Source organism: Carassius auratus, chromosome 30, assembly GCF_003368295.1.
Source record: "Carassius auratus strain Wakin chromosome 30, ASM336829v1, whole genome shotgun sequence".
Classification (NCBI taxonomy): domain Eukaryota; kingdom Metazoa; phylum Chordata; class Actinopteri; order Cypriniformes; family Cyprinidae; genus Carassius; species Carassius auratus.
Window position 1 is genome coordinate 24436138 of NC_039272.1, and position 14920 is coordinate 24451057.

A 14920-nucleotide genomic window follows, 5' to 3' on the forward strand; every position below is an offset into this window, starting at 1 on the left:
TCTTCTTAAAAAAAAAAAAAAAAAAAAAACTAAAAAAACAAAGATTAAACAACCTCACTTGACTTGTCTGCTGACTTCGAGGTCATTAAATGTCTCATTGCAGCTCTACTCCAGCAAGCCCTCTTAATGAGGGTCCCTTGCTCTTTTACAAAGACCACCAGACAAGCAGACAGCCAACAGACTGATTAAAGATCCAGGCAGTGAACCCAGCAGCCTAATAATCACAGCCCGTGACTTTCTTTGTAAAGGCAATAGTATATTTCCCTAGCTATTTATGTAGAATGGCATTCTTTATTTTGATCCATCTATGCATTAAACAATTTGTTGAATAAAGAAAAAAAAAAAAAATACTAAATGAATCAAACAGTGTCTTGTTCAGGATGGTATAGAGATGACAGTAGACATTTAAAGTAAAAGTGAAACTTGTAAAAGGCTCATTTGCCTCTTATTGTAACAGTTTGACAGGTAAGGACATCTGCTCCTGTAATGGTGCTACTGGAAAACTATTTTATTCAGCTTTTCTAATGACTAAATGCACCTGTAGTTTAAAATGAATGAAAAATCGATTTCATTTACTTCCCAAAAGGTGAACATGAAGTGATGTCAATCGGTGAAAACTGCTCTCTGCGTGGATATGCAAGAAGGATCTGAAAATTGCAGATGGAGACAAACTAATGACACAAATGCACAAGATTTGCACCATTTGTTGTCATCAGCAGAAATGCTTTATGTATAATTTACTATTCAAAACTTTTGTAGAGTCAGAACCAGGCTGTTTAAACTGAGCGATGTTTGTACATGTAAGAAACAAACTCATAGTGGCCCTCAGCTGTAATCCATCCCTCTAGAAACGGTTGGATTGAGGAAACGAGGGAGTTGAGAGCTCTAATCCTCTCTGTTTGCTGACGCAGAGATCACTGCTTCATTTCACCCAACACATTCCAGCCCTCAAAACACACACATTTGCATTTCTCCCGACCAAAGACACAATTCTAAGCTTATGATATAACTGCTTTGATGACTAATGGTTTAGATGCTTGTGTTTAGCAGGATTAATGGATGTGCTAAGGATTTCCTTACACACACATATATGTGTACATACCGTACATACATCCAACATTGTAGGTAAATCTATTAGCAAGTGATTTATCCACAGTGATTTAATGCTACATTTATTGCAGAGATAATCCTTTACAAATTTGGGGTTAAGTGCCTTGCTCAAAAGCAATCAGCTAGCCTATCTAGTTCTTTTTTACTGTATGCATTTTATTCTATTTTAATATCCAAATGTTGGTGAAAAGAAGAGACTTTCTGATATCCGTTTTGCATATACAATGAACTTCATTTCATCTTTAGAAGCTCTTTTGCAAGCATCTCAGTATTAAAGGGGTCATGAACTGCCTTTATGTAATTTTGTACTGTTCTCTGAGGTCCACTTATAATATTATCAAAGATCATAACTTATAAGTAACCGGGTATTTTCTGTCCTGTTTTAACCCCCTCATCTGATTGTCTGTTTTAATATGTGTGATGGATTGTAGACTCAGCAGTAAACGCCCACTGCTATGATTGGCTAACAGTTACATGTTTGGAAAAAATGGTGTGTATGCTAACATGTTTGATAGCCTACATCCTTCACAGATGGGTGCTGCAGAGATTTAGGTAAAAAATGTATAAGTACTCCTATCAAATGATATGTTTAACTGACAAAGCAATACTAAACATATAAAAAAAAAAAAACTGTTTTGTGACACTACTGTTGGATCCAATATAGCCGGCTCATCAGCATCTTTTAGTTTCAATCTTTCTGAACATCCTGCATCGTTTTGTTTCTTTGACTGCAAACTAATTTGCAGTAAAATGAAGTGAACAAAGGACCAAGTTCTTATTAACCTTCTTTAAAAATTAAAAGTTGAAAAGTTAATTCACTCTTTCCTAATGTTGGGATCACAGCTTGGCACTGCTTAGCATCTTGTCTACAGAGCATTTTTATCGTTTGGTTTCTGTGTAGACCTGCACATTTGTCTATCGTTGTTTATAATATGTGTGTGTGAATCGGTGGGCGGGACTAAACAGGCAACGATGTAAAAGCAGGCGTTGATCTTCTGCGGAGGCGGAGTCTAGCCACACTATTACATCATAGAGTGGTACAGTCCACAAGCTGATGTTTTGACAGATTGGCTTCAGTATAAGCTGTTTCTAGACTAACAAGAAAGATGCGAGTTCTGAATCTTACAAGATGTTTTCATAGTACAATGACCTATTACATGTTTAAAGATCAAGGGAATTTTGGTTTCTCAGTTAATGACCCCTTTAAATGAACCATTGTTGTTTTTTCATATAATCTGCATTCAGACCCACAACCTTCTGGTGTCCACCCAACAAGGTACTTTACTGTCAGATCAGCACTTTAAAGTCAACATGAAATGAAAATTGATCTTATTTTGAACTATTTGTCTTCGTTTTTCTTTTACATTGTTTTTTATCTCATTTTAATGTCAATGAACTCAACAGAAGATCTACCATTACTTCCATTGTCTTTGGCACATCTAATCAATCTAGGGAAAATCTCTTGTTTATTATCTGTAATTTTTTTTTAACACAGATTTGTGTCAAATAACTTATATTAATACTAAATTTAGCAACAGGCAACTGGATTTGCTTTGAGATCTGTAATTATATGGATGGATCTTCTGTTCCACATGAAACGTTTTCACTAAAGCAAATTATGTGAATTTTGATTATTATAGTATTCCTGCACCTGAACAGTTGAATTGTGCTTTTGGTACCGGAAAAACATACGTTTTAACATAGGGGTCCGAGAAGCCATTGGCATCCATGGCAGCGAGATGGGCACAGCGGATGATGCCCACCACTAAGCCACACTTCTGAGAGCTGTACTTCAGAGAGATCATGATGCGCCCTCGCTCCTCCAGAGACTTGTCATCTGTCTTGTCGATCTGTGTTGAGATGCACACACACACACACAGACACACACAGACAGACAAACAGAAAACATAGCCGTAAGTCCAGTGGCTAAGAACTATGAAAAGGATGGATGTAGCTGGTACACTATATATATGGAAATTAAGTGGAAATTCTAATGAATCTGGTTGCATTATTTATCAGCTCATAAACTAGCAGAAATGTCTATTAAAACACAAGTGTTGTGTCCCAGTAGTTAATTTAATAATTCACTCAATTAGTTTCATGCACCACTCTCTTCTTTCCAGTGTTTTCTTGTCTAGACATTTTATGGCAATCTCGACGGTTGAATTTGAGGTAAATCTTCTCTCTCTTGCTCTCAGAAGTTTGTGGACCCACCAAAGCCATCAAGCATGAAGTTAATTAGCTGTGGAGGAGGCGTCTCTGTTCATCCCCCACACACTGCTGTCTCATTTCCGTCCCCACTGGAGATCACACACTCGCACACACACCCTCACACATTGCAGAGTCTCTTCACACAACAAACACGCTTTGTACTGTTTGCCAGCTGGTGTAGTCACTCTCAGGCCTAAGATCACATCCCAAGCCAGTCTTTGTGTTTAACTTTTGTCACCTCTACCTGTACTGCAGTCCTGAGAGCAGATCCCAGATCAGTCTGTGTGCTGATCTTTCAGGTGGGTGACAGATAATTAATGGATAAAAGTGAATAGAGCTAAAAAAAAACTACTTCTATAACTTTTAAAAACTTACTGGAAAATCTCATAATCTCAGGGTTGGAGAACATTCCATAACTGTCAAATGTAATTTACTGTCATTTTTTAAATCGAAAGACTGATCTAAATCGGTGGTGCTTATCTTTTTAAAACGGACTCATGAAGGCTGAAAAGTAACTTGGAAAAAAAAAACAAGACTTGTGGGAAACATTTGTCATTTTATATTTTTAAGTGGTATCCTATAGGATTATTATTATTATTAATATATATTTTTTATATATACTGTTTTTGTCTCTCTCTCTCTCTGTGTGTGTGTGTGTGTGTGTTTGTGTGTGTTCCAGACACACTATCAGTTTGTGCATCAGGGCATTTAGCCCATAAAGCTGTGAATGTTCAGCAACCCAAGCCATTTGAAGGATGAGTTCAGGGACTGGATAAATATTAACATAACTATAAATATATTGTCATTTGAGGTGCAACATAAGGTTTATATTCTTGGAATAAGTAACTGTATATTATTTCTTTGCCAAACAATGATAATTTTAGGCAAATCTGTGCTGGTTATGGAGGTACGGAGGAGTTTATCTCCAACCCTAAATTAAAAACATCTGAACCAGCTAAGATTTTCAGACTTAACCTGTACTCTTTCAGCTTACTGAAGTGCACAATGTTTCCCTTCTCCTTCTAGAATGTATAAAACAGTAGTTTGTGCTGATTCTAGCACAGCTGTTTAATAAGTGATATGTAACAGGAATGCGTCCTTTCTGCAGATTTAAGCGCATTCATCCAGAGTGGGTGTTTCGCTTTAGGGGAAGAGGAAATATATCATATACTCTGAGTCTTTCCTGACCCAAGAAATTATCAAAATGTACAGCCAAAGAAGTGGTAGAAACTAGTAACAGAAACTGTAAACATTAGAGTATTTACAAGTTTCCTGCTGACATTTTGGCATGCACAGGGGTTTTTAATGCTGTAACATCACAATTATTATAATAAATAGAATTCCCTAAGTAGAATGCGTGGATTCTTATGTTTTGAAATCACAAAATTTTATAAACTGTTTTTTGGTAGTTATTAAAATATGGGTGTGATTTAGTCATTTAACCGATTAATTAAAAAACAGAATCATTAAGGTGTTAACAAAACACCACAACATTGTGTTGGTTGGAGACATGCAATGGTTAATTCTGCTTTGACTTCTTCTGGAACTCTGTTTGTAAGTAACTGGTAATATTGGGTCTAAGTTACTCAAAGGGATTGTTCACCCAAAAGTGAAAATTCTGTAATTAATTACTCACCCTTATGCCGTTGGAAACCCAAAAGACCTTTGTTCATCTTCAGAACACAAATTAAGATATTTTTTTATTAAATCAGAGAGTTTTTTTTATCCTGCATAGACAGCAACACAACTAACACATTAACAATGTCCTTACAACCTTTCTGGGCCTTGAATGTGTCAGTTGCATTGCTGTCTATACAGGCTCAGAAAGCTCTTGGATTTCATAAAAAAAATATCTTAATTTGTGTTCTGAAAAGGAAAGAAGGGTGAGCAATTAAAATTTTTGGGTAAACTATCCCTTTAATATTAATTGTTTATTAAAATGCTGCCTCAAAGCAATATAGCATAACAGCCAAATTCAGAACAACGCTGTTCTTCCTCATGTGATATCACAAAATAAACCGGACCCGATGAAAAGTTATAGACTGGCTGGCTGTACATTATCACACTTATTACATGTCTACTTAGCACTTAAGTAAATCACTAGATAATATTTATTTGAGTTGGAAACATTTCCTAGCAAGAGGCTGTAAGCCAAGACAGATGAACCTTGGAATGTCGAGATTGACCAATCAGAATCAAACATTTCAGAAAGCTGTGTAATAAATAGTAATGAAAAGAAATAATCAGTTCAATATTGATTCATTTGGCTACTGAAAATTTGTAGGTTTATATGACCCTGTCTTTCAAGCAAGATACTCTGATAAAAGATACTATATGAGATAAACCCCCACATTACCTGCTCATCCTGTCAATCCATAAAGCACTTTGACACAGTATTCATGCTTTAAAACCTACATCCAATGAAGACATACCTACAATGAAATGCATCAAATTGCTTTCCTTAATGTTTTCCTCTTCCTCCTGCCACACCATATAAAGCAGTAGTTTGTGCTGATCCTAGCAGAGCTGCGCCCAAGTACTGAAGAAATACTTCCTGCTGAGCTATAGCTTTAGTTTGTGACTAGAGTATAACATTTCAGATATAAGGTATGGTCCAGGTAATAACACACGTCTGGGACTGTGTCCCTCTTCCATACATTCATGGTTGTATATTTCCAGTGAAACAAAAATGTATTCCCTCAACGATATGGCAAGTTTTGAAACAAGTAATACAAAGTCAGTTTGTTAAACCTTTGTTAGTTTTCTTCTATAGCTTTATAACATTGTATTGTTTGCTGGTGTTTATAAGCCTGTCATGTTTGTCTCAGATGGGTGATGGATGTGAGGATGTTGCTCCAATGATAACTGATTTCTAATTAATATGTTGATTCTAATGAGAGTCACTTTGGACGTCCTAATCAATTTGATATCTGAATCTCCTTAACTTCCCTCAATTTCTCAATCACTCACAGACAACCGCACTGATGATTAGCACAAGTGAGCTGCTTCCGTCGTCATACTGATTCTTCCACAGATGAGCTCAAAAGACTGTAACTCACAGGAAGTTGTTTCTCCAAACAGTTGCTGAAGTTCTTAGTCTGGTTGGGTTTGAGTTTCTTCAAGGGGATTCGGGTTTCACCAATGAATTCGTTGTGGCGGAATTTGTCCTCGTCACACACTGAAATCCTAGATGAAAACAAAAGATTGACAGTATGAGTTCTGGCTTGTAGATTTGACGTGTAAAGGAATTATGTATCTAGTGAGAAGACTTTTATCACCATGTTAATCTGATGTACCATTTCAAAGTTTTCAATTTTTTTTTTTTTTGATACTTATCTAGAACAGTTCTGACCCTGTCTGAACCTACTAATAAAATCTGTACTTCATCAGTCTGGGGCCCCTGGGCTACAGCATTAAGGTAGACAACCCCACCCCAGATATTATATTTTCTTTGCTTACAGTTTACAGGTATGATTTAAAAACAATAAATTATTAATCATATTGAAACAAAAGTTGGCATAAATGTGAGCTATTTGGTTATTGCTAACTGCGTTTTTATTTTGAAACATGCTTTGCTCATGTTTGATTAATTAAATCATTGCCGTTTAAAGTATAATGATTACATTTAAGCAATAAGGTTACAGTTTTTCCATCCCCGGATTTAAAATTGAGACTCTGAAGCCAGCACCTCTGATGGAACACAGTGACTAAACCTAAAACCTTCAGCTGACACACAGATTATATTCACACATTTGTAAATGACTGAAGTTGCACTGTATGACGTTACAGAAAGTTGTCCAGTCCAGTTCCTTTCACACAGCAGTGTTGTGTTAAACTGCACGTTATAGAGCCTGGCCAGTGTCCAACCCCTGCCCCCAACCACTAGCGCGATCATGTGAATTTTTTTTTTCAGTGGATACACTGTTATTTTTGCTCATAAATATATGAGTAATTCATCATTCATAGCTGTAAAGGGTCTACTTGTATTTGTGTGCACTCACAATATCAACAAAAAGTTGTGCTTTTATAAAATAAAGAAAAAAAACATGATCTGCTTTCTGCAGTCTCGTCTTAAAAAGGAGCACTTCACAAAAATGAACCGAAACTCAGCAAATACATACCTCACAGACATGAAAAAAAAATATATCTATAGAAATCTTCAAATTACTACTTAACGGAACAAAACAAATAAAAAAACTCTTTCATTATAATCATAATCAGTAAAGATGCCCTTCTCTCTAAAGGCGCTTCTAATGAGATGGCAAGTCAGGATTGGCAACTTCATCCTTGCAACACCGACTCAGAAATCACTAGTTATTCATAAATAATACAAATATCTCCTTACTGTTTCCCCCTGACACATATATGGTAATTACATTTGCAGGTGCTTTGCAGCAAGTGTTAGCATATTGCTTGCATTTGAATGCAGAATCTTCAGCTGTGATGACAGCACATACCAAACATGCTGTCAGGACACTTAACACCGTCGAACCGCTCTTGACAGTCGCGGTAGCATGGTCTTGTGTGGTTTCCACCAGCGATGCAATTTTTTTCATCACTAATTGATGGATGTTTAAAATATAAAAATAATGAGAAGCCTTAAACAGGCCCGGCCCACATCTGAACTATGACGTAAAAATTGTCCCGAAGCCCAGCCCGAGGGGCGTAAAAAAGCTGAGACCCATTGGGCCAGGCTGGAATGCAGGACTCTAGCACGTTAACATAGTGCCACACACATGGAATAGCGCTCATTCTAGGCTTCTTTACTAGCGCATTGTGCATTCTACTCACAGTATATCTTTGAAACATACCAACTATACAAACTGTGTGGGGAAAAACTAAACTGAACCATTCACTACAAATACTACAAGCAGGGTGTCGCTGAAAATGAGTAAGTTTGTTTACAGAACGCTGTTGTCACTGCTGCAAACTACCATACATACAAATAAATATTATAATATAATATCCTAGCAGCCAGTAGGACCCTCTCAAGTATAGGCCCTGGGCTTAAGCTCCTTAAAGCCCATGCGTTAATGCTCCCCTGGGAGGAGTATATATCCACGCTTAAAGTCAGGTGTTGAAGGCAGGCATTACAAACTAATTCCCCTCCACCTGTGCTTCAAAACGTTTTTGAAAAGCACTTATTCTCTGTCACTTATTCATAGTGTGACTGCAACCAATTATTCAGTATATCCCATGAGAGTATCATTTTACTATAGATGTTCATTTGCATTGAGCTTGCTCACTGTGAAATTAGTTTTCTGTGCTATTTGCAGTATAGGCAAGAACCACTTGATATGTGGGGGCAGGAACAAAGGCACAGCTTCTTTTAGTTTTGCACAGGTCAATAATAACATTTGACTTGATACAGAGGAGTGATTCACACAGGACAAAAAGAACTTACTGCTGATATCTCTCATTTACAGAAGGAACAGATGGCCAGAATAACAACAAATCCATCCGTTTAAGATGGTGATGAATTGGCTAACAGCAGAAAGAGACAATTATGAGATCTCTTTATATACTCACCCTCAATCCAGTTGAAAGCTAAATCTTTCTGTTAAACTGAGATAATTTCCACATAATAAAAGTGCATGACTTTTACACCATACACAAACCTTTAAAGTAAATATGACTATTGTGTTATTCAAAGTCTTCTGAATCTATATACTAAGGACAGACTTAAACACAAATCAGTTGCTCAAAATACTGTCTTCTGCTTAGGCTCTCAAATCTCATTCAAGCTTTTGCACATTCAAAGCTGGCATGTCATGATAAGTGCAAGACCCAGTTGAGCTTACGCACTTATTTTCCTGTGGCTATGTGCCATCCAATAAGTTCTCCTAAATACGATTCAAAGTTTAGTTTGTTGACCACTAAAAATAAAGAAAGAAAACTTATTTTATGACACTATTATAACTTGTTTCTGTCATGGCCAGAAGTGCTGATCCAGACAGTAAAATTCCGACGTATTTTCACTCTAGACACATCTACTTGTCTCAGGTTCAAGGACTGCTATAATCCTCATGCTTTGCACCTGATAACATGATTGATTCCTTCATCTCTCTCTTCAACAAATATCGTAAAACACACAAAATCTATCGGTCACTTTGGGTGTAGTCACTATTACAGAGTAGTCTGTGATGGTTTATGATCTAAAAACATTTTCATACCTGATCCATTTGTAGAAAATTGCCCCATCAGGAGGTCCAACAATAAAATACATCAAACAGACTAAGGCAGACAAGGAGAGGCTAGGATTTGGTGTATTTAGTTGCATTTTATTTTATTATAGGCGCATGAGAGCTGAACAGTTTCAACCAATGCTGTCTATCATCGGCATCCACCACTGGCAAGTGGGATAAAAAAAGTTTAAAAGCTCTTAACTCAAATTGAAATAACCTCCTAATCTTAAAACTAATCAGATGTTTAGGAAGGCTGATATGAAACACAGTAGGGCTAATGCCTTTCTCAATAAGGTCTAGCAATGTCTACGGTTCAGTCGATTTGAATTACACAGCCTTGTCGATAATATAAGGAAGAACACACAGAATCCCTCACTGTCCACATAATTTCTAATTGTTACCTTTCCACTGCATTAACAATGAATTCCTGGATGCTTGTTCCATTCCCATCTGGAAGTTAGTTGTGTATTTGTAACATACCATAGCTATTCATTGCTAACTTGTTCAGTCAGGTTCAGTAGATCTGCTCTCCAAAGGCTTTTCAGGTAAACAGACAATCACACTTTCTTTTCCCTGTAGATTGATAAAGGTCTTGAATGAGGCATGGGGCAGCTACAGCACCACTCAGGCATGTTCAAAAGGTCTGGTGAATAAAGGCACTTTCCTCTGCTGTGTTACATGTGGATATGATTGTGTCCCCAGATGGCCATGTGTGCTGGATTGCTCTTCATGCTGTTTGTTATGATTATGGTTGATTACTGTAGTGCATATGTTTAATGCTAACCGTTCCTTGGATAAATGTGCAGGGAGTTCTGGGATTTTTGTACAATGCTATTCTCACAGGCAATCACAGTACATTGTGTTTTCCTTTGTGAGCCAGATATATTTGTGCCTGGCCTTAAATTTGCAAAGACAAGTTCTATTTAGTCAGATGTAAAAGCAATGGTCCTTCCTTAAATTTATTTTGATTTGGTTGTTTGAGGAATTATTAATTTTATTCAGCAGGAATGCAGTAAACTGATAAAAAAAGTGACAATGAAGACATGTATAATGTAACAAAAGAAGTATATGGCCAAAAGTTTTGAGAATTACATAAATATTAGTTTTCAAAAAGTTTGCTGCTAAACTGCTTTTAGATCTTTGTTTCAGTTGTTTCTGATATGTACTGAAATATAATTACAAGCACTTCATCCGTTTCAAAGGCTTTTATCGACAATTACATGACATTTATGCAAAGAGTCAGTATTTGCAGTGTTGGCCCTTCTTTTTCAGGACCTCTGCAATTCGACTGGGCATGCTCTCAATCAACTTCTGGGCCAAATCCTGACTGATAGCAACCCATTCTTTCATAATCACTTCTTGGAGTTTGTCAGAATTAGTGGGTTTTTGTTTATCCACCTGCCTCTTGAGGATTGACCACAAGTTCTCAATGGGATTAAGATCTGGGGAGTTTCCAGGCCATGGACCCAAAATTTCAACATTCTGGTCTTAGTTATACCACTTAGTTATCACTTTTGCCTTATGGCACGGTGCTCCATCGTGCTGGAAAATGCATTGTTCGTCACCAAACTGTTGTTGGATTGTTGGAAGAAGTTGCTGTTGGAGGGTGTTTTGGTACCATTCTTTATTCATGGCTGTGTTTTTGGGCAGAATTGTGAGTGAGCCCACTCCCTTGGATGAGAAGCAACCCCACACATGAATGGTGTCAGGATGACACAGGACTGATGGTAGCGCTCACCTTTTCTTCTCTGGACAAGCCTTTTTCCAGATACCCCAAAGAATCGGAAATGGGCTTCATTGGAGAATAAGACTTTGCCCCAGTCCTCAGCAGTCCATTCACTAACTTTCTGCAGAAGAACAATCTGTCCCTGATGGTTTTTTTGGAGAGAAGTGGCTTCTTTGCTGCCCTTCTTAACACCAGGCCATCTTCCAAAAGTCTTGGCCTCACTGTGCGTGCAGATGCGCTCACACCTGCCTGCTGCCATTCCTGAGCAAGCTCTGCACTATTGGCACTCCGATCCCGCAGCTGAATCCTCTTTAGGAGACGATCCTGGCGCTTGCTGGACTTTCTTGGACACCCTGAAGCCTTCTTTACAAGAATTGAACCTCTTTCCTTGAAGTTCTTGATGATCTTATAAATTGTTGATTTAGGTGCAATCTTAGTAGCCACAATGTCCTTGCCTGTGAAGCCATTTTTATGCAACGCAATGATGGCTGCAAACGTTTCTTTGCAGGTCACCATGGTTAACAATGGAAGAACAATGATTTAAAGCATCACCCTCCTTTTAACATGTCAAGTCTGCCATTCTAACCCAATCAGCCTGACATAATGATCTCCAGCCTTGTGCTCGTCAACATTCTCACCGGAGTTAACAAGACGATTACTGAAATGATCTCAGCAGGTCCTTTAATGACACCAATGAAATGCAGTGGAAAGTTTTTTTTGGGATTAAGTAAATTTTCATGGCAAAGAAGGACTATGCAATTCATCTGATCACTCTTCATAACATTCTGGAGTATATGCAAATTGATATTATAAAAACTTAAGCAGCAACTTTCCAATTCCAATTTCCAATATTTATGTAATTCTCAAAACTTTTTGGCCACGACTGTATATTATATAAGCTGTTGTTTTGAATGTTCCACTCAGAGAATCCTGAAAAAAGGTTTCCACAAAAATATTCAGCAGCACATTTGTAACCGTTTTAAATATTGATAAGAAAAAAAAGTTTCTTAATCAACAAATCAGCATATTAGAATGACTTCTGAAGGATTGTGCCACACTGAAGACTGCTGAAATATGAAAATATATACAAAGTTTTCATTGGTAATAAAATTACAATAATATATTAAAATATTACACACATTAATATGTTAATTATAAAACAATTCTAAATCCAATAATATATTACTGATTATATTCTATTACTAATTTAGTTAATTTACAAATAAATTTCTGTACTCGTTTTGTTTTCTGTTTTTGTATGAATGGATTACTTGGGGTGTTACCGACATCTGGTAAAATTTCATGTCAACAGCACCAAAAATACTTACTGAGAAAAAAAGTGATGTTTTTAATACTTATTTTACCCGCTGTATATTAGGATATGTTAATATGGGCTGAACATAATATATTGGTTCTTGCTTTCATTCTTGAAATAATTATACTTCGCCAGTGAGTTAAATATATTATATTGCCACTAAAAAAATAGTCGGAGGTAAAATTTCAGAGTTCATGAAGATGTCCAATTGTAATATCCAAACAGTGTAATATAAATTTAGATCAGGCATATTTTGAGCTAAAAGAATGCTGAGAGGAAAATTAATAAACTATGCACATTTGCCTGAGAGACAGACTTGTTATTTGAGATTGGAAGAGGACAGGGTTCCTGCTGTTAGAAAAAAAGGCTAATGGTTTTCTGTTGTAGTCCTCTTTTTTGCAATATGCAGAGATGAATCCCATTGAGTCATAAAATAAGAAAAATAAGAGGCCAAGCACATCTAGATGCATCTAATTGTCTGTAAATGTTCCGGAAACTGTGTTTGCAAATAGTATTTTTGTATTTTTAAACCGCAAGTGTAAATTAAAAGGCTTTATTTAAAGGCTCGAGAGGTGAGCCACTTGTATGGGCAATCTGCCTTTAAATAGAGCTGTCACTGTCTGAGATAATGTTGGCAATGAAGGTATGCCTTTTTAGATAAATCACATGCTTTTCATAGCCACGGAAGGAGTTCGGCCCGCCATTAAAACAACACTTTGATGTTCATCTGCGACACATGAAGATTGCCGGCAAATGAGGTTTGGTGAATAATGGAAAAGAAGGTGCGTTGAAGGGAGATAACACCTCAGAGCTCCATTGTGTGAAAGTCTGACAGACTAAAGCCTGACTTCTTGTTCATGTCTGACTTACTCTCTCTAGGAGTGCTATGGGTCTCTTTGTGAAGCTGTCCATAAAGTTTTCCCTGCAGATGAAATGGTTTGAAGATTGTGAATAATAATGAATTGTGCTTTAAAGGGAGAATCGGAAAGTTCTATGAGATGCTGTATACATCCGTTCTTATATTTTAACCTGAGCCTAAAATTGTTGCTTTTTGAGGCAGGCATCTCTTTATAAATAATATAGGCAGCTATATATTTTCATATATAAAGACTTGATGGTCATTTACTATGCGAGAGAAATATTAAATCTTATATTATAAAAACAAGTTTAAGTTTGCCTTTTATATATTTTTTATATTAAACTGGATTTTATATTGGCTAATTATTAAATTATCTAGATTTTTTTTAAATATTTTAAAGAAAATATAAATAGTTAATTAGTATGAGTATTTTTTTAAAACTCATACCGGGTTTATTATTTATTAAGTAATTATTAAAAAAGGCTTTCTCTAGAAATTAGAATTAAACAACATCAACTTTTGCACATTAAGTTATAATATGTCCATATTATTTTACATCATTCATATTTTCTGTGATATCCCTAAAAATACATTATGTAAAACATTTTTACTTGTTCTCATATTCCCACAAATATTACAGCACCCCTAGTTTGAAAACCCCTGCCCACATTAGCCACGTTTACTTCTTGACTAACCTAAAATGTATTTTTTTATTTTTTTCATTTTACAAGAAAACACATTTTCAGTCTTTTGATTTGAAGTGTTCACTTTTAATTTAATGTGCTATTGCCTTTTCCTTGTAATCATTTGTGAAATGTACAATCAGTTTCTTATTGAGTATCGTTTCCTACGCCATTTTTTACTAGAATTAATGTACTAGAATTCAATGCACAGAATGCCAGTGACATTTAATGACGACGTTATAGAGGAATTGAAATAGAAGATTTCTCTTCCTTTTAGAGAGAGTGCCTTTTTCTGTTTTCATTTGTACCCTCCTTTCAGAGTGATCAAGAGCAAACAAGACCGAGTCAGACGTAAGACAACTATTTTATCACTGGTTTGTGGGCACAGACCATCAGGGCTTCACTAGACAGGCTTTACTGAGAGAATTTAAGATGCTATAAAGTGCCAGAATGCAGCAAGAGGAAATAATGAAAATGTAGTTTTTATAAACGCTAGAGGTGAGACGCTGAATTCGCCAGTATTTGGAATTCATCTATGTGAAGGACAAGAGCGATCCCTAAAGGAAAGGCCTATGATGGAGACTTTTGGTTTCCATGGAAACTGGCTAAGACAGCCCTTAAGAAAAGCAATGGTGAATCATCAGGTGGGTCCTTCCCGATCCAGATGTCTACAGACACACACAGACACACTTCCAGTTTTCACCTCAAAACAGTAAACATCAATGACAGATTTCAGTCAACTTGTTAGTACGTCCGGATCATTTCATCATACAGCCTTATCCTAAAGGAGCTCATCTTCTAAAACAGCAGAAAAAGCTTTTAAAAAAGGCT

The 14920-nt window shown here is 36.5% G+C and overlaps 1 protein-coding gene across 1 annotated transcript in view; it reads right to left on the minus strand.

Annotated features, from left to right (window-relative positions):
- LOC113049756 (double C2-like domain-containing protein beta) overlaps positions 1-14920 on the minus strand; it is a 101166-nt gene that overhangs the window by 4511 nt on the left and 81735 nt on the right. Inside the window, exons 5-6 of the mRNA XM_026212366.1 lie at positions 6381-6507; positions 2803-2960 (exon numbers count right to left, since the gene is read on the minus strand). Coding sequence (XP_026068151.1) covers positions 2803-2960; positions 6381-6507 — 285 coding nt within the window. The remainder of the gene's footprint in view (positions 1-2802; positions 2961-6380; positions 6508-14920) is intronic.